General features: G+C 35.9%; 1 protein-coding gene across 1 annotated transcript in view; it reads right to left on the bottom strand.

Moving 5' to 3' along the window:
- The window catches only part of HDAC9 (histone deacetylase 9), a 582,041-nt gene that overhangs the window by 433,267 nt on the left and 122,842 nt on the right, over positions 1–25,932 (bottom strand). The window contains exon 12 of the mRNA XM_007946059.2: positions 18,956–19,219. Coding sequence (XP_007944250.2) covers positions 18,956–19,219 — 264 coding nt within the window. The remainder of the gene's footprint in view (positions 1–18,955; positions 19,220–25,932) is intronic.

Genomic DNA, 25,932 nt, shown 5'->3' on the forward strand with positions numbered 1-25,932 from the left:
CTAAGATTTCGTTGAAGATTTTTGCATCTATATTCATGAGGGATATTGGTCTGTAGTTTTCCTTTCTAGTGATGTCTTTGCCTGGTTTTGGTATCAGGGTTATACTTGCTTCATGAAATGATTTTGGAAGGACTCCATTTTTTTCTATGTTCTGGAATACTGTGGGTAAGATTGGTGTCAACTAGTCTCTGAATGATTGGTAGGTAGACTTCTCCAGTGAAACCATCTGGGCCAGGACTTTTTTGTTGGCAATTTTTTTTATGACCCATACAATTTCTTCTTTTGTTATGGGTCTGTTCAAATTTTCCATCTCAGTATAAGTTAGGTAAGTATGTTTCTAGAAATCTGTCCATTTCTTCTAGGTTTTCAAATTTGTTGGAGTACCATTGTTCATAGTTGTTGTTGTTGTTGTTGTTATGTGCCGTCAAGTCAGCCCTGACTCATAGTGACCCCTCCTTGGGTTTCCAAGGCAGTATCACTACGGAAGTAGGATTGCCCAACATTATTCTTTTTATTTCTGCTGGTTTTGTTGTGATGTCACCCATTTCATTTCTTGTTCATGTTATTTATATCTTCTCCTTGTTTTCCTTTAAGTTTGCCAGTGGTCTATTGATTTCATCAATGTTTTCAAAGAACCAACTTCTAGTCTTGATTTTTTTCTGTCCGTATTTTCTGTTTCATTTATTTCTACTCAAATCTTTATTTTTCTTCTGGTGAATGCAGGATTTTTTTGCTGCTCTTTTTTTCTAATTGTTGGAGATGTTGGGTTAAGATGTTGATTTTGGCTCTTTCTTCTTTATTGCGGTATCCATCTATTGCTATAAACTGGCCTCTGAGCATTGCTTTTGCTGTGTCCCAAAGATTTTGGTACATTGTGTTTTCTTTCTTATTTGATTCAAGGAATTTTGTAATTTCATTTTTTATTTCTATTACCCAGTCATTTTCAAGGAGTGTGTTATTCAGTTTCCATGCATTTTCTCTTTTTCTGTTGGTTTTCTTACTGTTGATTTCTAATTTTATACCATTGTTATCTGAGAAGAAGCTTTGCAGTATTTCAATGTTTTTTAAAATTTATTGAGGCTTGCTTTGTGGACTAGCACATGGTCTATCCTGGAGAATATTCCATGTGTGCTGGGAAAAAATGTATATTTTGCTGTAGTTTGGTGCAGTACTCTGTAGATGTCGCTAAGGTCAAGTTGGTTGATCACATTGTTTAGTTCTTCTGCATCTTTGTTGAGTTTCTTTCCAGTTTTTCTATCTCTTATAGAAAGTGGTGTATTAAAATCTCCTACTATTACTCTGGAGTCATCTATTTGTCTTTTCAATTCTGTTAAAGTCTGATTTATGTATTTTGGGGCTCTTTCATTGGGTCCATAGATATTTATTATGGTTATGCTCTCTTGTTCATTTGATCCTTTAATCATTACACAATGTCCTTCCTTGTCTGTTATGGTAGTTTTTATTTTGAAGTCTATTTTATCAGAAATTAGTATTGCCACTCCTGTCCTTTTTTGGTTGCCATTTGCTTGGTATATATTTTTCCAACCTTTGAGTTTTAGTCTATTTTTGTCTTTATGTCTAAGGGGTGAGTCTCTGGTAGACAGCATATTGATGGGTCATGTTTTCTTATTCAGTCTGCAATTCTCTGTCGCTTGAGTGGTACATTTAATCCATTGACATTCAGTGTAATTATCAACAAGTATGAATTTATTAATGCCATTTTATTAGTGTTGTTTCATGGTGCTGTTGATTTCTTTGTTCCATATAATTTTCTGTGCTGAGCTCATTTTGTTTTTGAATTGTGTTATCATCTTCATTGCTATTGTTTTAGTATTTGCTAAATATTTGTGCTTATTCTCTTTTTTATTTTGATGCAAATGTTTATTACATTTCTTTGAGGTTAACTTTTTTTTTTCCCCCAAGTTTAAAGCAGTCTGTTCTGTCTTGCAATTGTCTTGACTTCTGCAACATTTAGAATTTCTGTAACTACACTATTTATTCTATTTGGTTTGTAGTTGTCCTCATTTACTAATTGATGTCTCTGGTTCCCTGTTTACAGTCTTGTAAGAATATTTTACTTTAAATACTTCTATAACTGGGTTTGTTTCTGGGTTACGTCATCATATGTGTTAATCATCAGTTGTTGTTTGCTGTTTTTGGTTCTCTGTCAGAAGGATGCCCTTTAACATATCTTGTAAGGTTGGTCTGGTTTTAACATATTCCTTTAATATCTGCTTTTCCAGAAATCTCCTAATTTCACCATCATATTTGAGGGACAATTTTGTTGCTTGTATAATTCTTGGTTGGAGACTTTTTCTTTCAGGGTTTCACATATGTCACCCCATTGCCTTCTCACCTGCATGGTTTGTGCTGAGAAACCACACCTTAGTCTTATTGGTTTCCCTTTATAGGTAACTTTTTGTCTTTCCCATGCTGCTTTCAGGACTCTGTCTTTGTCTTTGGTTTTGGTAAACTTGATTATAATATGTCTTGGTGATTTTCTTTTGGGATCTATCCTGTTTGGAGTTTCTTGTAGTTCTTGAATATATTCTTACATTATATTAGGGAAATTCTCTTCCAACAAATCTTCAACTATTTTCTCTGTGATTTTATTTGTCTCTTCCCCTTATGGGATTCTGATTACATGTAGGTTATTCCACTTGATGGTATCCCACATGAATCTTGTTGTTGTTGTTGTTAGGTGCCATTGAGTCGGATCCAACTCATAGTGACCTTTCCTTGAGCTTCCGAGGCAGTATCACTATGGAAGTAGATTGCCACATCTTCCTTCCAAGGAGTGGCTGGTGGGTTTGAACTGCCAGCCTTCTGGTTAGCAGTCAAGTGCCTTAGCCACTATGCTACTAGAGCTTTCTATATTTTGTTTTGATCTTTTGTCTGATCGATCCCTTAACAAAATTGTATTGAGGTATTTGTCTTCAATCTCATTAATTTTGTTTTCCATTGATTCAGTTTTACTCCTTTGCCCTTGCAAAGTGTTATCTATTTCTGAAATCTTAGTATTAATCTTCTGGATTTCTATTTGTTGTTTTCTTAATCATTTCTAATTTTTTGTTTATTTTGTTAATTTATTCTTGTATTATTTCCCTAAATTGTTCTAGAGTTCTGTCTGTGTCTTCCTTAATGTTGTCAGTGTTTTCCTGGATCTTTCTCTCAATCTGTGGAAGGTACCCAAATATAATTATTTTGAATTCCTTATCAGGAAATTCCAATGCTGCTTCTTCCTCAGGGATGTTTTCTGGGTTTGTATCCTAGTTCCTTGTTTCTACTACTTTATCTTGTTTCTTTGTGTGGACTATGATGGCCTGTTGTCTCTGAGACATTGTGATGGCATTATTTGTATTTTTAATGTGTGAAGGAAAATGAAAGTGTGTGCACAGATCTCTGTTAGCTGTTCATAAGGAACAGTTGAGGGTGAGTTGACCTGGTATTGGCCACTGTCTATCATTGGTCAGTTGGTGCAAAAGCAAGTGATGGCCATCACTCAATGGGTGTGGCTGCAGGAGGTACAGGTATGCTCATATCATGTTGAAACAGTTGCTATATTCCACTCAGTTAGACAAAGAAAAATTAAAACACACTCACACACATGCACAAACCACAACAACACACTCAAACAGCATAAACAGGATCAATTGCAAAAAAAGAGAATGAAATGCAATAAATGAGAAGAAAAATATTCAAAATATATTTTTTAAAGATGAAAGAAAGATAATGATAAAAAAGAGAGAGAAAAGAAAAACCCTAATATCTGGGGAAGGAGAAATGCAAAAAGAGCAAAAGAATAGTAAAGAAAAAAATAGGAAAAGTAAAGAAAATAAGAAAACTGCAAAAGGGAAAACAGGGGATGGGAAGTACCAAGAGAAACTTTTTTAAAAATAGGGAACCAGGATAAAGGAAAAGAAAAAAGAAACAAGCATGAGTGACAGGAAAGAGAGAGAAAAAAGAAGGAAGGTAAAGAGAATAACTTAAAAACAAAACAAAACGAAAAAACTATAGGGGGTGAGGCACAGCACCCAGGCTGTCAGGGCACAGATCGGGACAGAATTCCTGCTGGTAGAGAAGGTGGGTGGAGGTGGGAGATGGCCACAACTCTGTTCACCAAGAGTGTGTGGAGTGTAAGAGTAACAGTGGGAGTATTGCACCTTTCCAGTTGTCAGCCTCTGGTTGGGCTGCTCGTCCTGTCCTCAGCAAGCGGAACCTACTCCTACATTTGTGTCTAGGTAAGAATACCACTTGCATATATTCCAGATGGTAGAGCCGGCCCCCGCTTGTGAATATTCAAAATGGCTGTGCTCTCAGGACAGCTGCTGCAGTTCACAGGTCTGTTTGTCCTTCTTCTCTGTTCTCCTTTCTGGTTGTCAAGCACCAATGCAGTCCTTGCCCATGCAGTCTTTAGTGAGCAGAGCCTATTCTTAGGTTGTGTCTGTGCCCTCAGGACAGCCAGTAATCTGCAGTTCCATTTGTCTCTTTATGCACTGTTGTCATTCAAATTCTCCTACTAGTTGGTATTTAATGCAGTTCTCTATCCTTGTCTTCAAGGCTCAGGGTTCCAGGAACACCTTCTGTATCAGTTTCAATTTGTTTCTCTTTGTTTTGTTGCAGAGGGTCTATGTCACTTGTCTGCCTATTCTGCCATCTTGCTGGAACTTGAAAGAGATTATTTTTATATGAATCATTTGTATGAAGCTCTAGAAAATCAAAACTAATCCAAGAGACAGAGAACAGACCACTGATTGTTTGGGGTCAGCTGGAGGGTGGGGATGAAGATTTGATTGACCAGGGGCAGGAAGGAATTCTGGAGTGATAGAAAAACCTGTATCAGGATCGTGGTATATATATGTCAAAATTCATTCATCTGTACATGTAAAATGAGTGCATTTTTTAAATATTATTTTAAAATGAATTTAACTTCTGCAGGAAGTTAAATTACTTGAAGTACAAATTTCATTTTAAAACTCTAACTCAAATTATCATAAAGAATCAAAACAGGATATTAGAAATGAGGGTTTTTTTTGTTTGTTTGTTTGTTTTTTAATACATAGAAGAGCTTCTTTCTGGGGGGGGGGAGATTTAATCTGCTTCTATATCTAAAAGTAAGTTATATTGAGAGACAATTAGCCATTATACTTTTAGGAATAAACTATATATAGTTAAGATTTTTATGAATTAAAGCAAATAAAAATAAAGGAATCACATTGGGTATTTTCACATGAGTATGTCAAACAATTCAAACAATAATCCAAAAACATCAAACTACTTAAAATTTACATAAAAAGGTTCAATTTTAAATTTACTGTAATTCATAAAGTATAAGTAAAGAGGGATTTGATAGCACCAGCTGATTGAGCAAAACATCTAAGATGCTGAAAATATAAAGTAAAAATTGCTTATTTCTTATCTTGTTAAATAAAGATAATACAGGACTGATGGCTTATTCAAAATCAGGAAGCAATTCACTTATAATCAAGAAATCATTGCAGCATTTCTCATTCCAAGTTCTTTTAGAATTCACCAAACTGGAGGTAGAAGAAATATAAAAAAGGAAATATTCTCAGAACATTTATGAAAAAAAGCAAAGGCAAATAATTAATTGATATTACTGTTTATTTATTTCTGACTCCAAAAAAGTAGAGGCCCATTGCTGTCCAATCAATTCTGACTCAGAAATCCTATAGAACAGAGTGGAACTGTCTCATAAGGTTTTAAAAGCTATAGATTTTTACAGAAGTAGACTGCCATATCTTTCTCTTGCAGAGCAGAGAACTGCCAGCCTTTCAGTTATCAGCCAAGCACTTTAACCACTGCACCACCAGAGCTCCTTTGTAGTTCATTTGGCAATGCCAACTTTCTGAGTAGCACTTTCTGGTTGATGGCTTTGGTGCTGACAATGGGGTAAAGACTAGTCAGAGGTAGCCTGAGGGTAGACAAAGCTTACCGAAGACACCCTTGATAAAAAATATTTCCTCAATATATTCTGTGGAATGAAGATCATTTTGATCCTTCATATTTAGAATGGGGTGGGAAAATCAGAGAGGGCTGCAGAAGACAGAAAATCTTCATGAAACACAAGGGAATGGATCTCCCAGTGATTGTTTGGAGCATGATAAGTGATTAAGTTAGCTTGGGGGTCGGAGGGCCTGGCCACGCTGAATTATGAGGGCTGTATCTTTGTGATGAAAATAACTAGAAAGAATTTATTGTTAGTGCTGTTATAAAGAATGGGAAAATGGTATAGGAATTTTATTAAGGTAATCAAATCAGAGTAAACTTTGCCCTGATGTAGGTGAAATGATTAAGTATGGACTGGTTTGAGTACGAGCTGGGGGAAAGATTAAAAATATGATGATTTGAAATAAAAACATAGGAGAACCAACTGTGTAGAAGAGAGAAAGGAAAGGAAGTGACTTTAAGCTAATTTATCCCATTCGCCTGTCAGCTTGTTGAAATGTGGTGGCTTGGGTGTTGCTGTGATGCTGAGATCTACACCACCAGTATTTCAAATACCAGTTGGGGCACGTATGGTGGACAGGTTTCAGTAGAGTTTCCAGATTAAGACTCAGAAGAAGGACCTGGTGGTGTACTTCTGAAAAAAGTGGCCAGGGAAAACCTTATGAACAGCAGTGTGACACTGTCTAATCCAGTGCTGGAAGATGAGCTCCTCAGATGGAAAGGCACAACAAATATAACGTTGAGGAGGGAACAGCTGCCTCCTCAAACTAGTCTCAATCTTAATGATGTGGATGGAGTAATGCTTTCAAGACCTTCAACTGCTGATATGGCCCAACTCAAAAGAAGAAACAGCTGCAAACATCCATTAATAATCAGAATGTGGAATGCACAAAGTATGAATCTAGTAATATTGGAAGTTGTAAAAAAAGAAATGGAATGCATAAAGATCTATATTCTAGGGATTAATGAGCTGAAATGAACTGGTATTGGCCATTCTGAACCAGACAATCATATTGTCAACTATGCTGACAATAACAAATTGAATAGGAATAGCGTTGCATTCCTCGTCAAAAAGAACATTTCAAGATCTGTCCTGAACTACAATGCTTTAAGTTATAGGATAATATCCATATGCCAACAAGGAAGATCAATTAATGACTATTATTGAAATGTATGCACCAATCACTAATGTCAAAGATGAAGATATTGAAGATTTTTGCCAACTTCTGTAGCCTGAAATTGATCAAAAAAACATTCAGATATATTGATAATCACCATTTATTATTGGAATGTGAACACTGGAAAAAAGAAGGATCATCAGTTGGAAAATATGGCCGTGGTGATAGAAATGATGCTGGAGATTGCATTAAAGAAATTTTGCAAGTTCTGGTGGCATAGTGCTTCAGGCATTTGACTGCTAACCAGACGTCTGGTGTTCAAACCTACTAGCCACTACTTGGAAGGAAGACTGGGCAATCTACTTCTGTAGAGATGTCGTTGTTGTTGTTGTTATGTGCCGTCGAGATACTGTCTTGCAAAGCCAAGGAGGGATCACTATGAGTCAAAATCAACTCAATGGCAGTGAGAATGACTTGTTTATTACAAATACCTTTTTTCAACAACATAAATGGTGACTATATACATGGACCTCACTGGATGAAATATGCAGGAATCAAATCAACTACATCTGTGGAAAGAGATGATGGAGAAGCTCAATACTATCAGTCAGAAGAAATCCAGGCACTGTGTGGAACAGACCATGAATTGCTCACATTCAAGTTCAAGTTGAAGAAAATTAAAACAAGTCCATGAAAACCAATGGCCTTGGGTATATCCCACTTTAATTTAGAGACCATCTCAAGAATAGGTTTGGTACATTTAATCTAATGATTGAAGACCAGACCAGTTGTGTGTTGATATTGAGGTCATCATACATGACGAAAGCAAGGATCATTAAAAAGACAAAAAAGAAGAAAAGACCAAAATGGATGTCAAAAAAGACTCTGAAACTTGCTTGTGAATGGAGAATAGCTAAAGCAAATGGAGGAAATGATGAAGTAAAAGAGTTGAGCAGAGTATTCCAAAGGGCAGCTCAAGAGAACAATGTAAAGTATTATAATGAAATATGCAAAGACCTGGAATTAGAAATCAAAAAAGGAAGAACATGTTCAGCATTTCTCAATCTGGAAATGTGAAGAAAAGAAAATCAAGCCTTGAGTTGCAAAACTGAATGATTCTATGGGCAAAATATTGAACAACACAGGAAGTACCAAAAGACAGAAGAAATAGACAGACTCATCCTAGCAAAAATAATTGTTGAATGTTGAATCATTTTAGGAAGTTGTTGTTATGTGTTGTTGAGTCGGAACTGACTCATAGCAACCCCTCCTTGGGTTTCAGAGGCAGCATCACTACGGAAGTAGATTGCCCAACCTTCCTTCCGAGGAGTGGCTGGTGGGTTTGAACCACTAGCCTTCTGGTTAGCAGTCAAGTGCCTTGACTTCCAGATTTCTACACTACCAGAGCATATGATTTTAAAAAAAATACACAAAACCCAATGGTATTGAAGTAAGAGGTTCAAACTGCACTCAAGGAATTGGTGAAAAACAAGGCTGCAGGAATTGAGGGAATACCAACTGAGATGTTTCAACAAACAATGCTGGAATGCAATGCTGGAAGTGCTTACTTGTCTATGTCAAGAAATTTAGAATACAGCTACCTGGCCAACCAACAGGAAGATACCCATATTTGTGCTCATTCTAAAGAAGAGTGATCCAATGGAATGCTGAAATTATTGAAAAGTATCATTAATATTTCATGCAAGTAAAATTTTTATAAAACAGTTGCTGTAGTACATCAACAGAGAACTGCCAGAAATTCTAGATGGATTCAGACCATGTGGGAAGGAGGGATAGCACTGCTGATGTGAGATGGATCTTGGCTGAAAAAGAGAACAACAGAAAGACATATACCTAAGCTTTATCAACAATGCAAAGGCATTCAACTCTGTGGATCATAACAAAGTATGGATAACATTGTGATGAATGGGAATTCCAGAACATTTAATTGTGCTTAAGCAGAAGAAGGGTATACCGTGTGGTTAAAAATCAGGAAAAGTGTGTGTCAGTGTTGTATCCTTTCCCCATACTTACTTAATCCATATGTTGTGCAAAAACTCCACGAAGCTGGCTTATATGAAGAACAATGTGGAATCAAGATTGAAGGAAGACTCATCAAGAACCTGTGATATGTAGATGCAACAACATTGCTGGCTGAAAGGGAAGAGGACTTGAAGCAGTTATGAGGATAAAAGACTACAGCTTCAGTATGGATTATACCTCAACAAAAAGAAAACAAACATCTTCAAACCTGAACTAATAAGTAACATATGATCAATGGAGAAAATATTGAAGTTGTTGAGGACTTTGTTTAACTTGGATCAATGCCTATGGAGGCAGCAGTCAAGAAATCAAATGATGTATTGCCCTGGACAAATCTAATGCAAAAACCTATTTAAAGTGTTTAAAAGCAAAGGCTAAGATGAGCCTGATCCAAGCAATGGTATTTTCAATTGCCTCATATATACACAAAAAACAGGCAATGAGTAAGGGAGACCAAAGGAGAATTGATGCCTCTGAATTGTGTTGACAAATATTAAATATAGATGTTACTAAATATAGAATGCTCCTTAGAAGGGAGGATGGTGAGCTTCATCTCACATACTTTGGGCATGTTTTTAGGAGGTGCTGGTCCCTGGAGAAGGGCATTATACTGTAAAATAGATGTCAGCAAAAAAAAAAAAAAAAAAAAAGAGGAAGAACCTCATTGAGATGGATTGATCCAAGGGCTGCAAGACTGGGCTTAACATTAGCCATGATTATGAGTTTGGCACAAGACTAGGCAGTGTTTCCTTCTGTACGTAGGGTCAGTATGAGTCAGACAGATTCAGTGGCACCTAACAACAACATTTCAAGTGTCTAATTGGTAGTTTCTATCCCAGGGTCTAAATTATGGTTCCATTGGTAGAGATGTGAGAGCAGGAAAAAATAGCACATTTTGCAGATGATGAATTTGCTAAATTTTAGGTGAAAGTAGAGTAATAAGTGAATTGCTCTTACAGCTAATATTAATAGTAAAGCATTTGATAAAGTTGATTGAGTTTAAGTTATAAAGAAAGATTTTCAAAACTTAAACCATTACGATGCCTTAGATTTTTCTAACACAAACATTTTCTGTATCTATATTAGACTAAACTAATTAATATCAATAGAAAGATACTGACAAGAGCAAATATTCATTTAAGTTCTAGAGCCCACTTATTTCCAAAATGATGTAATAAGATCTACTGAATAACATAATATAAATGAGATGCTAACTAGCTAAAGCAGCATTATACCATAGAAGTGCAATGAAAGGCACAAATGGAAGTCATATAAATCATTCTAAGTTTTCTAATAGTCACATTAAAAAATGGAAAAAAAATTGCAAGTTCAGTAAATTTTAATTACTTAACTCAATATGTTAAAAATATTATCATTTAAACATGTAGTCTATATTCTTAAAAATAAAATTTTCAATAGATTCAATTTGTCTAGGGATTCATAAGCTTTATTTTCAATTCATAAATTGGGGGGTTCTGGTCTATAAGTCAGGCAAGAGCTTTGAAGGGTAAACAGAGAAGACCAGAGTCAAAGTAGTGTAAGAACAAGGGAGTAACACTAGGAAAAAAGAGATTGGTTAGTTGTAAGTTACTTTCCGTATATGACATACATATATAACTTTTGCAGCCAGGTCATACCCTAGCTGAGGTGGCAAGAATGGATTGGATGACCTAGATTTTGCCTGCTAGGAAAGTCAGGCATTACAGAAAATAAAAACTATCTAGGTTTTGGTTTGCTGATATGAAGCTTAGCATAAGTGATTTCATCTTGGGCCCAATATAGACATATTAAGAATTATATAATATTAATGAAATATTTTATACTGTTTTTGTACTATGTCTTTGAAATCTGGCATGCACTTAACACTTATGACACATCTTGATTCACAACAGCTACATTTGAAGTGCTCAACAGCTACATGTAGCCAGTGGCCTCTGCATCGGGCAGAGCAAATCTTGAAGGGCTTCTGTCAACAGATGCACAAAGGCCAAGGGAGAGAGGTGAACATTAGTTCAACTTAGAATTTCTGAGCAAAATGAACATAAAGTAAAAATAAATTTAAAAAGGTAAAACTTTAAATCACATATGTGAAGAAAAATATTTCTGACTTTGTTTTTAAAGATTACCAGAAAAAGGACATTCCTTATGGAAAAATATATCAATGTTTATACACAGTTTATAGTAAATATAATAAACATAAACATTCTAGTATTTGTATTATTCTTGGGAAGAAAAAAGGAACTGTGTCAAAAGCTAGGAAGTAACAAGAGGCAATAATAGGAAAGGTAGAAAAGCAAGATTAAAATTAACCTAAATTAAGGAAAACTAAGATGATACAGAATACAAATAGACTCCAACTAGCATGAAGTTCTTATCTTTTTAAAAAGTACTCAAATGTGTTGAAGAATATTATTAAAAAATACAATGTGTATAACTCAACATGAATCAAAGACATAAAAGTAAGAACTAAAATTATAAAATTCTTAAAAGAAAACATAGGTGGTTCAGGAAACAGATTCTGATACCTGACACCAAAATCACAAAGGGAAACATAAACTGGACTTTGTCAAAGTTAGAAACGTTTGCACATCAAAGGACACTATCAAGAGACAACCTACAGAATGGGAGAAAATATGTGCAAATCATATATCTCCTAAATGCCTAATATCCAGAATATATTACTTAAAAGTTTTTGAAAATCACAACAAAAAGACAAACAACCTAATTAAAAAATGGGTAAAGGACTTGAATCGACATTTCTCCAAAGAAGAGACACAAATAATCAACTGGATGTCCACATGTAAACAAAGGAAGCAGGATTCCACCATATACAAAACCTCACACTATATAGAAGAACTAACTCAAATGCATCAACTACCTAAATGTAAGAGCTAAAATCATTTAACTTTTAGGAAAAAACATAAGAGTAAATCTTCAGGGCTTTGGATTTAGTAATAAATTTTTAGAGTAAGACACCAAGAACATGAGCAAAAAAAAGAAAATATAGTTAAATTAGACTTCATCAAAATTTGCGCATCAAAGGATATTATGAAGAAAGTGAAAAGACAACCTACAGAATGACAAAATAAAAAATTGAGAATCATATATCTCAAAAAGTTATTATATTTAAAACTCTGACAACTCAACAACAAAAAGGCAAACAACTCAATTTAAAAACGGGGAAATGACTTGAGTGGACATTTTCCAAAAAAGATATGCAAACAGATGATACACACATGAAAAGTTGCTCAACATAATTAGTCATGAGGGAAATACAACTCAAAACTACAATTAAATACCACCACACACCCATTAAGATGACAATGATTAAAAAAAAAAAAAAAAGAACAAGTGTTGTCAAGAATGGGGACAAATTAGAACCCCAATCCATTGCTGACGGGAATGTAAATGGTGCATCACTGTGGAAGACAGTTTGATGTTTCCTAAAAATTTGAACATAGAATTAGCATAGAGTCAAACCTGTTGCTGTGGAGTTGACTCTGATTCATAGTGCACTGTATGATAGATTAGAACTGCCCATCAGATTCCCAAAGTTGGAATTAAGAAGCAGACTGCCAAATCTTTTTCCCATGGAGAGGTTAGACCTTTCTGTTAGCAATGGAGTGCCTTAACCACTGTGCCACAAGGATTCCTCTTAATTACCATTAAAAAAAAAAAAAAACTCACTGCCATCGAGTCGGATCCGACTCATAGCGACCCTTCCTTGGGTTTCCAAAGCAGTATCACTATGAAAGTAGATCGCTCAATCTTTCTTCCACACAACCCAGCAATTCCACTCCTAGCAATATACCCAACAACTCACAAGCAGGGACTCAGATACTTGTTGACCAATGTCATAGCAGGATCATTCACAATGCACAAAAGATGGAAACAATTCAAGTGCCCATCAACAGATGAATGGATAAACAAAATGTGACATAACAGATACACAATATGATATTATTTAGTCATAAGAAAGAATGATATTCTAATATACTTTGTAACTTGGGTGAATCTTGAAAACATTATGCTAAGTGAAATAAGCCAGACACAAAAAGATAAATGTTGTATGAGCCCACTTATATGAAATATCCAGAATAGGCAAATGCATAGCAATAAAATTTTATTAGTGGTTACCAGGGGCTTGTGGACGAGGAGAATAGGGAATTACTGCTTAATGAGTATAGAGTTTCTATTTGGGATGATGAAGAAGTTTTGGAAATAAATAGCGATAATGGTTACACGACATTGTGAATGTTAATTAATGCCACTGATTTGTATACTTAACCCATTGCACAGAGTCTATTCTGACCTATAGTGACCCTATAGGACAGAGTAGAATTGCCCACAGAATTTACAAGGCTGTATTTTTATGGAAGCAGACTGCCACAAATTTCTCCCATGGAGTCCCTGGTGGTTTCAAAATGTTGACCTTTCAGTTAGCAGCTAAGCACTTAACCACTGTGCCACCAGTGCCCCTTGAACTGTATACTTACAAGTGGATAAAATGACAACATTTACATTATAAACATTTACCACAAAAAAAAATTTGCAAAATGAAAAAGTTAACATCGAGAGCAGTCATTCTGTTTCACTCCAATGCAAGACTGGTTGTGATCAAAAAGAAATGCAGATTCTCATAATTAAAAATAGTGGAAGACAATGTGTGCAGGGATTAGACTCCACATCTGTAAACTGGAAACAATTCTAATCTCATAATTTACAGAAATGATTACAAGAGGTACTTGGTTCAAACAGCTTGTTAAATGCTAATGGGCAAAAGATAGAATTCAGTACTAAAAACTGAATAAACTTGGAGAGAAGTAAGCATATTGGATATGTAAAACGAATCCCTCCCCCCAGCACACAGGTAAAGGTTGAGAAAAAAAGACTGGTACTAGACTACCCAGGTTAGAATCAGAGCTAGACTGTTATTACCTGAGTGACGTTGTTGTTGTTGTTGTTGTTGTTGTTGTTATGTGCCGTCGAGTCAAACCTGACTCATAGCGACCCCTCCTCGGGTCAAACCTGACTCATAGCGACCCCTCCTTGGGTTTCCAAGCCAGTTCACTACGGAAGTAGGATTGCCCAACCTTCCTTCCGAGGAGTGGCTGGTGGGTTTGAACCGCCAGCCGTCTGGTTAGCAGGCAAGTGTCTTAGCCACTGAGTGACGTTACCCTTACTTAAATTGTCTGTACTCCAGTTTTTGCATCCTTCTACAGTAGAATAAAACTAATATCCACCTTACAAGGTGATTTGAGGCCTAAAGGAGTTAAAGGACACAAAGTCCTTAACAATTCTTGGTATGTTGCTTAGTGGAAATAGTTCAAAGCAAAAGCCTTTTTGTAAATCAAGATGGACAAAGCTGCATTGTCTAAACCCTACTGTATATAATAGTTTTTTTTTTTTCTAAACGCTGCTGTTTGAGTGCCTCCCATTACTTTTCCTTTAAAACAAAGTGGAAGGAATATTAAAGGAAATGGTAGAATAGCCCAATGTCCTCTTCTTTATCATCTCTAAGTTTCTGACTATAATTTCTTACAGGTGTAATCCTTCATTATTTATCATTGTAAGCCCATCAGTGTACACACCTAACTATATACCTAGTACCGTATTTACCTACTATAATTATTCAAAGTTGTATACTTTGATTATTATAAACATCACAAAGAAATGTCCAATTAAAAAAAAACTATGTTGTCCACCTATATATCTCTAAATTACCAGGTTTCAGGAAAAAAAAAATATATTGTCTGAATACTTTTTAAAACATCCTTTGAGGGTGAGGGGTATGAAACAACATAAAAATTTCTTAAAGACATCTCAGACCTATGAAAAGTAGCATTCTACACTTCAGTAATGCTTTCTCCAACAAAAAGGTGTCATTTTATTGCCGGAAGAGAATATTTAATAGTTATTTATTGCAGCCCCTGGCATAAAATATTTTTCTGAAGAAAATGTTTCTCACATTTGATTGATGCTTTATTTAAATAGTCACTTCACATTACTCTTTAGAAATCAGGTATAGATATATGGTACACGGTATAAAACAATTATTCAATTGATTCCCCTAGGTATTTTATTTTAAGCTAGTCTTATAATTTTAAAGACAAATTTCAGGAAACTAGGAGCCCCGGTAACATAGTGGCTAAGGCACTTGACTGTGAACCAGAAGGCTGGCGGTTCAAACCCATCAGCCACTCCTTGGAAGGAAGGTTGGGCAATCTACTTCCATAGTGATACTGCCTGGGAAACCCAACAAGGGGTTGCTATAAGTCAGGTCTGACTCGACAGCACATAACAACAACAACAACAACATAAGTAGCATTAAAGGTATTTACAAAATTCTGACCAAATATTCAAATTTGGCATTATGGAATGATAATCCATTTTATAGCAGTCAATAATTATACCTGAAAAATTCTTCAAGCTACAATGCAATGATGGTGTGATTTAAAGTTACTTTGACTTATATGGCATTATTAAAATTCTGGATATGTGGACCAAAGAATACAAAACCATTACTTTTAACCTATTACACTGAATACACAGTAACACATTATGAAGTACTAACTGATAAGCTTTACCAGCAACGATCAGAAGAGATGTTATGATCCATGTGATATATATGGTACAGTTCATTTTACCCTGAATTGTAGAGCTGGGCTCCTTGTTTTTCACACTGATATTACAATAATCATTACTACATCAGGGGAGACTGTTTACTTTTTTTCTTTTTAAATATAGGTACTATCGCTTTATACTTGTAAGTCAGGATTTCATGATAATAGACACAACTAATAATGATACATGTAAAATTATTCATTTTAATAATTTATTATTTGTTATGTTCAAGGGATTAGGATAAGCTTTTTAAAACATAATTTTAAAGTGGACACAAAGTTAATAACTGATATCTTGTTTATAGAAGGTTTTGCATTTAGAAGTTGATATTATAATTTAAATACCAAACATGATAACATGTCATAAAAAAGGCCACCCTGGGAAAATGAAAATGTAGCACATTTTACATGTGTTTATGAATTGATAATGGCTGATGTGAATATATAGTTTAAAATCATTATTGTTGGATTTATTAATAGTAATGTTATTAAAATAACAGCTCAAGATATCTTTTGTTCATTTATTTCAACCAAGAATGGCAATATATTTTGGTGTAGAAACCTAATGGCGAAGTTTCAACTTCAATTAAATATATCAAGTTTACACAAAGCCAAATGTATGAAAAGGGATCTTTTAAAAAAAACTTTATTTGAGAAAGGAAGAGACTTATAACAGAAGGCAAAAAGAGAAACATACAGACAATATATTTACAACACAAAACAAGATCTCACCTTCAAGGGTGTAAATTATAATAAATACAGTAGATTTTTAAAGTAAGAGACACTTATCATTTAGATCTAAGATTAAGTCCAGCTTTCCTTTTCACTGGTACCAGGTAGTTTCTTGATTAAATTCAAAAACTATCAAATTCAAACAATTGAAGTCCACCAACTGTACTGATGAAGCGCTCTCAAATGACATTATAAAAAATAGGTTTTTTTTTGTTTGTGATTACATATCTTTGAAGTAATATTATACAAAAGTCTGCTCAGCCACATGTTCCTCCCCAAATAAAATGTATTTTAAAAGATGCACTATCCCTTTTTTTAAAAAATGAAATTGAAATAAAACTTTGAAGAAAAATGAATATTATGAGATGGAAAAATATACAATTTTATCCTAGGTATGCCATATTTTTAATAAAACACAACTGACAAAAAGTCACTTTAATTTGAAGGAATATACTAACCAAAATATATTGGTGACAGGGAGTGTTGCTTATTGAATCTACTGGTCAAAGTATCAGAAGGACTTTCTTTATATGGAAAAGGTTTAAACTTTGTAACTTCTAGTTATATGGATTTAATTTGCATGGAGACTTTTTAAAAAAGGATAATGTATCTTCAGTAGTAACATTGTTGAGAAATATTTTTAAATGTCACAGAAAAATGTAAACAACACGTGCCAATAACATACAGTTGAATAATGACTACATTTGGCAAAACTGCTATATCTCCTTTGAGACAGGTTACTACACCTTAAAATACCTCCGATTTAGAAATATATATATTTTAATAGAAAAAAAAAACACTCACAAAGATTCTAGGTCAATTTGGATTATCCATATGAAAGAGGACTTAATACAATGGATCTTTAACTAGCTTAACAAAAGTAAACTTATAAAACAAGGTAAACATGTCAAAAGGGAATATGAAGGAAATGTTCCAGTGAAAAGCTTCCTTAACAATTTCCCTACTTCTGGTGTTATTTTCTTAGACAATAAATCAATTCATAGAGTGCCCTTTAAAAACAGAAAGAGTAAAATGCTATCCTCAGGTTTTTTTGTTTTTTTTTCCTACATTCCTTAGTACATGAATCACTTGGACTTCCTGTTTCCACAAGGCATTTCCTGTTCAGCCTTACAGAATCACTTTTCTGCTGGAGAACAGCAGGAACCTGACAAAGAACTGACTTAGATAAACACTGTCTTCTGTTGCCTTCAAAGTTGTTTGGATTTTATAGCATCAAAAGACATAGTCCTTAGGAAGGTGCACTATGTACAAGTAGATTTTTTGTTAAACTTAACTTCCCAATATTTTACTTGCCAAATGTTGTAATATTCCATGTCACTTATACATAAGAGAGCCTAGTGATAATGATCATAATATGTGATACACCTTGATTTAAAAGTGATTTTTTACTTCATATTAGATAATTGTTATTTTGTTACTGTGTTTTCTGCAATTGCAGATAAAACATAGTATCTGATTGGACCACAGTGCTGCACATCACTTCTTGCCAATATTTGCATCTGCTTCATTTGATCTGTTTCTATAGACAGTGTCATCACATGATTGACGTAAAATGAGCAGTGCAATGTGAAACTTAACGTAATATTTAAAAGAGTGCTGCAATTTGAATCTATATATTTTAAACCACCTCTATTCCTAATATTTTCAGTTGCAATCTACACACAAACCTAGGACTGCTGGCATGGTAACCAGAACACTTCTACTTAAAAAAGAGAGAGGAAGGGAAGGGCAGACTACCTTTGACAGTGTTCAAGACTGTAGTATGATACATTATTATAGTAATATGAAAACTGCATTTGACACGTCCAAAAAAATCAAAACTAATAGAATGCTTCATTGATCAGACTGGGAAACTATATCCAGCAGTCACTGATCTCAACAGATAAAGTATGAGTTTGTTTTCCTTAGAAGTAATTGGTATGGCAGGCTTTGAGTTGAATATAAAGCCTATTAATTGGATAATTAGTAGCAAAATTTTAGTGTAATAGGTATTTCCTTACCAGTAGAGTTTCGAAAAGAAGCCCTGGTGGTGCAATGGTTAAGCACTCAGCTGCTAACCCAAAGGTCTGCAATTTGAACCCATCCAGTGGCTCCATGAGAGAAAAGACTTGATGATCTGCTCCCGTAAAGATCACAGCCCAGGAAACCCTATGAGGCAGTTCTACTCTGTCGTATAGGGTTACTATGAGTCAGAATCAAATCTCGATGACACCCAACAACAGAGCTTCAATTAAATCTTGTATCTATATAGAGATACTTATATCTAGAGATCTCTATATAGATATATACATTTATCTGTCTTAGTTAGAATCCTTCAACACTAGAAAGAAATCATCCAGAGAGATAAACTGATAGGAAATAATATCAATTTACCAAAACCTGCAATTCATTTCATATTCAAATAATGACTTTAATTACAAAGCCTGGAGCTAAATCTTTGCCTATTACCTGTTGCATAAAAGCAGCCTGCTCCCCAGATTCCATTTCCTGGATCTGAGCATCTTCGTCACTGTCCACTGGTTCCTCCTTGACCTTCACAGCCCCAACTTGTCCTAGCGTGTCATCTGCACAAGCAATGTTGTCACTCCTAGTGCTGTTGCCACTAGAGGGCGCTCTGTCTTCCTGCATCACTTGGTCCCCTTGAAGGTCTTCCTCCGCTTCCTCAAGGTGATTGCCTGGTTGCTTCAGTTGTTCAATAGATTTCGAAAGCAGCTAGAAGAGAGTTTTCAGGGGTTCACATTTCAATAGTTCTTGGTGGTAACAGACAAGCAAAACACAGTTTGATTTCTAATGACTCTACTTCAGTAACCGCTCATTTATAAATAGTGAACTTCAATTTGAACTTGAATGAAACATGCTTTCTCACTACTGCTAAATCTGAAGCAGTCACATCATTTCCATAAAATATTAGCGAGATAAGCAAGGAGGGATATCTTTAAGGTTTTTGTTTGTTTGTTTTTAATGGATTATTCCTAACACTTTGAAATGAGAAAAAAAAAAATGATTTTTTTTCCCCCATGGAAACCATGAAACTTTCAAAAGCACAGGTTTTATACTGAGTTGATTTAATCCAAAAAAGCTTGGGAATATTATTTTTCTCAAAAGAAGAAAGGATAATGAAACTTTCCTCAATCTCATTTTTCAAGAAATATTAACCAACTAAAAGTCAAATGCACAAATATTAATAGTCTCTCTGTCTACCTAATTTTCTTCTACCTATATAGTTGAATGATATGTTATTGTTGTTGTTATGTGCCGTTGAGTCAGACCGACTCATAGCGACCCTTCCTTGGGTTTCTGAGGCGGTATTACTACGGAAGTAGATTGCCCCATCTTCCTTCCAAGGAGTGGCTGGTGGGTTTGAACCACCAGCCTTCTGGTTAGCAGTCAAGTGCCTTAGGCACTACGCTACCAGAGCTCCTGTTGAATGACACAGCACTTTTTAATATATACTTGTAAAAAACAGTAATGATGATTTTGAAGTTCTGAACTTTAAGAAGGCAGAATTTTTATATTCTGACAACAGTAAACTGTTTTATGAATATACACCATAGAAATTCAGTAATAGAAAGGGAAAAGAAAATTATCTTATATTTTGAAAATTCATTATTTGAAACTTCTAGAGTATAAATTAAATAACACTAAATCTTCAGAAGGGTATGAATTAACTACTTAATATCTGGAAAAGGTAATTTAAAATATATCCAAGTTAGAAAGTAGCAAAACACCATAATACAAAATCTCAATAAATGGAGGAAAGTTCTTAAGATGATTTCATCTCACACAGGCCCTTTGTTGTATTGGACAATGATCCTACTGACTGATTATCTGCAGTTCTTGAACTGTTTTCAAGAGTAGTTAGTTTTCTGCTGAGTCAGTGCCTATGTAAGCAACATGCCAATTATCCTAACTAGCCCCATACTTTAAAACACCATCACAAAAATCATGAATATATTTCTTTGAATGTAAACTTCAAGCGTGTCTCCCACTCACACCCAACTACATTCTTAAACCTAAACATATGCTTTAAAGTTCAAATACATAGTAATGAAACTGTGAAGAGCACCTTAACTTCTTCAGGTTTATTGACTTTCTTCCAGGCCAAACACTGTCAAATGGCCCTGGAAATGCTGCCCAAGCCACCAAAGTTGGTGTAGTGCCTAAGGCATTTGACTGCTAACCGGAAGGCTGGTGGTTCAAACCCATGAGCCACTCCTCGGAAGAAAGATTGGTCAATCTATTTCTGTAGTGATACTGCCTCGGAAACCCAAGGAGGAGGGGTCACTATGAGTTAGATCCGACTCAACAACAGTGAGTTTGGTTTGGTTTTGGTAGAATTATTGGGTGTTTTCACTCATTTGATCAACAAATATTCATTGAGTGCCAATAATATGCAAGATATCATGCTAACAAGCCTTGAAGAAATAGCCATTGGCCTGCCCTGGTGAAGGTAATGGTTTAGTATCTTTGAAAATCATGAAACAGATTAAAAACAAAACAAAACAAAACAAAACAAAAACTTATTACTATTTTCAAGTATCAAAAAAACCAACAACCAAACTCACTGCCATCGAGTCAATTTGGACCCATAGCAACCCCTCCTTCGGTTTCTGAGGCAGTATCTCTATGAAAGTAGATTGCCCAATCTTCCTTCTGCCGAGTGGCGGGTGGGTTTGAACTGCCAGACTTCTGGTCAGCAGTCAAATGCCTTAGGCACTATGCCACCAGAGCTCCCAACTTTTCAAGTATAGTATTACAGATTGAGTTGTGTCCCCCTCAAAATATGTGTTGGAAATCTTAACCTTTATGCCCATGGTCATAATACCATTTGGGAATGGGTTGTCTTCGTTATGTTACTAAAACAAGATTAGTGTAGGGTGCTCTCGAGTCAATCTCTTTTGAGATATAAAAAAATACTAAAAGCAAGCTATCAAGCAGAGACAGGGAAAGAGAGATGTCAAATCACATGAAGATCATCCAGGAACAGAGCTAAAAGAGATAAGGACCTTCCTGCAGAGATGACAGAGAAAGAAAACCTTCCTCTAGAGCTGGCACCCTGAATTCAGACTCCTAGCCTTCTCAACTGTGAGTAAATAAATTTGTCTGATTTGTTTTGCAAGTGGCATTCTGATAGGGGCAGGAACTTGGTAATTGGCTCCACATGCCAAGCACTGCATGGACACCCACACGAGTGGCTGGTGACCAGAAAGCAACTGTGCCCACATTACCTAACCACATCCACACCTTCTGCAGCTCCATCCATTGGGTGAGGCCCACCACCTGCTTCTGCACTAATTGATCAGTGATGTTGTTCTTATGTGCTGTTGAGTCGGACCTGACTCATAGTGACCCTCCTTGGGCTTCTGAGGCAATATCACTACGGAAGTAGATTGCCCAACCTTCCTTTGGAGGAGTGGCTGGTGGGTTTGAACCTCCAGCCTTCTGGTTATCAGTCAGGTGCCTTAGGCACTATGCTACCACAGCTCCCATGGAGAAAGCAAATTAAAACTAATTTCCTTTGCACCTACCATCTAACTGCTGTTGTTCCTGGGCAGTCCACAGAAGAAGAGCATCCATCTCCTCATGTTTACATGCCTACACAGAATTTTTAGGAGACTATTTGTCGTACTTTTCTACCAATGTGAGTGCCAAGCAGACCTTCTGGTAGTAAATACTTAACACTGAGATTCTGGAGAAAAGAGGCAATGTAATGATCCTGAATATTAACTACACAATTTTGATTAAACCATTGCATCATCCATTTCATTGGCTATTAGAGATAAAACATGCTGAAGGCACCAACACCATAGAAAACAAACAGAATTTTAACTGACAAGCTTCTATTGTCTGAATTTTGGCTGGAACCACAGGGAAAGGGCATTGGGAGACAAATATCCACATCTTTTACAGAGAGAGAGAGTGAGCGGGATAGAAAGACGATCAGTCTGTCAGTCCTGCGACACTTACCTCCATCACTCACTTTCAGATTAAGTGAAAGAGCAGGCAAGAAGATCTTGTGGGAAAGAGATTTATTTGAGAGGAGGTATTAGCTATGTGAGGGAGGCTGCAAGAAACCCTCAGAGACACTCTCTGTAAGAGAATGGCTGACAATTCATCTTCTGAGTAGATGCTCCCTGAGCTGTAGAAACTTTCTTCACACTATCAGAGTTTAACTAGAAAATAAATTCATGGGAGGTTGCTCATCAGAGCCAGTGGGCCAAGGACACTTGTGAGTCAAGCAAACACCACAGCCAGGTGTTCAAAAGGCCCTGATCATAAAAGTCTCTGTGGGGACAGCAGGGGAAAAAAAAAAAAAAAAAAAACACCTTCATGGAATGCATGGCAAGAGGACAAGAGCCGAGGGCCATTCATGAAGAGTCAGCCAGAGAGCATATGGCCAGCATCCAGGAAACACAACATCAAGAGTCCATGCTAACTGGACTCTGCACCATAATCATCTTCTGGATGTTTGGCATTACAGGAAATATCCAATAACCAAGAGAAAATAACAGACACCACCTGCCAAGTAAAAACATATCTTGGTCTCTGTTTCTTTCCTCCATATTCTTGGTTCCAACATGGCCTCTCAGTTCCTTGACCTCCTAACCTCCAACGATCTCATCTTCACTCAGCTCCCAATACTTTAAATATATTCTAGACCTGGTCTTTATCAATAACTGGGCACTCTCACATTTCAATTTCAAATATTATTTCTTTCTTTTAGTTCAATTCCAAAAGTCTTCAGACCTCAACCATTTGTCAACTCTAGTTAGTCCTCACTTCCTTCCTTACTCAAGTAGGTTCTATATTCCATCACCAAAAATCACTTCCTTGTTTGTGCTCTCAACTCTACTGCCATGTTTAATATGTCTCTTTACCTGGACAGGTAAAACTTCTAATCTTGGTTAATACTAAACCCTTGCCAAACACAAGCTGCTGATGTGCTAGGAAACAACTGATAATCACATTGAGTGTTTCTCTTTAAATTCCTGCTCATAGCTCTCAAATCTGCCCTTGCTTCTTCCTAGTAATCTCACTACATTTCTCCAATTAATTCACTCATACTCTCTCAATGACTTATTTCCTACATCTCCTCTCTCCTCACACTTCTAATATCACTGCCTTCTCTTCACTCTCTACTGACACCTTTGCTTCTTATTTCACTGAGAAAATTGAATTATCAGAAGAGAAACTCAATATCCTGCCACCACCACATTTACTAAGCTGTCCATTCCTCCTATTACAACGGACAAAATATCTGTACTATCTTTAGTCAATCCCTCTGCTTACGTCCTGGATCCCATCCTCTGTAATTTTTCACTCTGCCCTGCATCACATGTTTTTCCCCATCTCTGCTGGAATATTCTCATTTGTGCATTTTCAGTTATATCATTCATCCTAAATAAAACACATCCCTTACTTTCCACTCTCACCACTTCCCTTCACAGTAAACTCTTCACTGCCTTCCTTTCCTTTTTCTATTCTCCTTAGAATCCAGGCCAACTAGGTTCTCATCCCCACTGTTTGACCAAAATCTCTCTTCAAGGTCAATAATGACTGCATATATGCCAAAGCCGTAGTCATTTAAATAGTAGGGGAGAAGCATTTTTGAAAGAGAAACATCAAGACAAAATCACAGTAGCTTTGAATGTAAGAGATTGATAGCACTAGTATTGGTACAGCCAAAGACCAGAGACAATGAAGGTTAGTTTAATAGAATACAATTTCACATAAATAGCAAATACGTCAAAGATAATCTCCAATACTGACAAAACCTCAAGTGTTCATCGAATATATCGTATGTAAATTTTAACAGGAGACTTTCTGAAATCTGACCTGTTAAAGTATTTCTGAAGTCAGTGAAGCTCCCAAAACCACAATATTTCATCTATGAATCAAGTTTGGTCAGCAGTAGATCTTTACTGACACAGATACATAGATGAAACTGTATATATTGATTTTCAGTGTGTAATACTGAAGCAATGCCATTTGTTCCAAGCACTGCTTTTGGCTTCATCTATACTTCTGAGGTACTAAAGGAAGCTGGAGAGAGACAAAAGCCAGAATGAATAATGCTGTGATCATTGGACAAAAAGGCCAAATGACAAAAGCATTTTATTCCAATAGCAGAATTCCTTAGCAGTTAGTAAAAGAAACCTTCCTTGATATAACACAGTAATTTATGTGTGGAAATCATATAGATATAACATTGTGGAGTCAGACCATTTCTAATAACATTCTTAAAACTTCTATTTTATAAAGAGGGAAACTAATCCCCAAGGGAAGGTGAGTCTTTTTCAATATCACAAAATTAAATTTTGATTATTAAAAAAAAAAGCAAGAGCCTAGAGATATTCATACTATTCTGTATTCTCCTCTGAAAACATCTATATTCCAATGACAACTGAATTAATACAAACAATTCCTTCTCTCCCCTGAGCTCAAGACGTGCATATCCAGCTGCTCATTTAACTTCTCTGTTGGCACCAGACCTTGTAAGAGGCAGCTTAAGCTCTAAGTAGCTCAAACATAACCTTTCTAGCCACCTCACTCAATACACTGCTCATCCACTGTTTCTAACTGAGTAAACAGCATTACTCAACTTCAGAAGCCAGAACTCTAGATACATGTTTTTCTCTCACTTATCTTTTCCATTCAGTCTATTAGCAAGCCTCTGGCAATTCAACATCCAAAGAAGTACCACCTTTATCTGCATAATTTCTCTATCTTCATAGCTACCACTGTAGTTCTAAATGCCATCAATCTCTGCCTGAACTACCCAAACAGACTACTGTTCGGGATTCCTGCTTGTCCCTTGGCCCCCAGAGTTCACTACCTTACAACAGCTCTAACGATAATTTTCAACATAATTTAGGTAAAAACAATGTTTTTGTTACAATCCTCCAATGACTTTTCATTATGCTTAGTATAACATCCCCATCTCTTAAAATGACCTACAGCTTTTCTAAGACCTGACTCCACCTACTTCTCTCACCTCATTTTCTACCTTTTCCTCTTTCACTCATGTATTCCAGTTACATTTGCCTTCTAGCTGCCCCATTAATATGCCAAGCTTGTTCTCACCACAGGGCCTTTGTATGTGCTGTGTTCTCGCACTCTCAAATCTTTAAATGGTTGATTGTCTCTTTCTTATCATTCAGATTTCCCCTCCATTACTACCTTGTTAACAAGTTATCACCGTCTGACATTATATTGCTATATTGGTTTACAACAGTAACCATTTATCTGCCCCACTATAATATAAACTCCGTGATGCATCAGTTTACTGTTGCTAATCATTCTGCATCCCTAGGACCCTAATACACTGCATGGCACCTGTGTTGTTGTTGTTGTTGTTATGTACCGTCAAGTTGGACCCGACTCATAGCGACCCTTCCTTGGGTTTCTGAGGTAGTATCACTACG

This window comes from Orycteropus afer, unplaced genomic scaffold (genome assembly GCF_000298275.1).
Source record: "Orycteropus afer afer isolate SDZICR_OR568_19922 unplaced genomic scaffold, OryAfe1.0 scaffold00008, whole genome shotgun sequence".
Classification (NCBI taxonomy): domain Eukaryota; kingdom Metazoa; phylum Chordata; class Mammalia; order Tubulidentata; family Orycteropodidae; genus Orycteropus; species Orycteropus afer.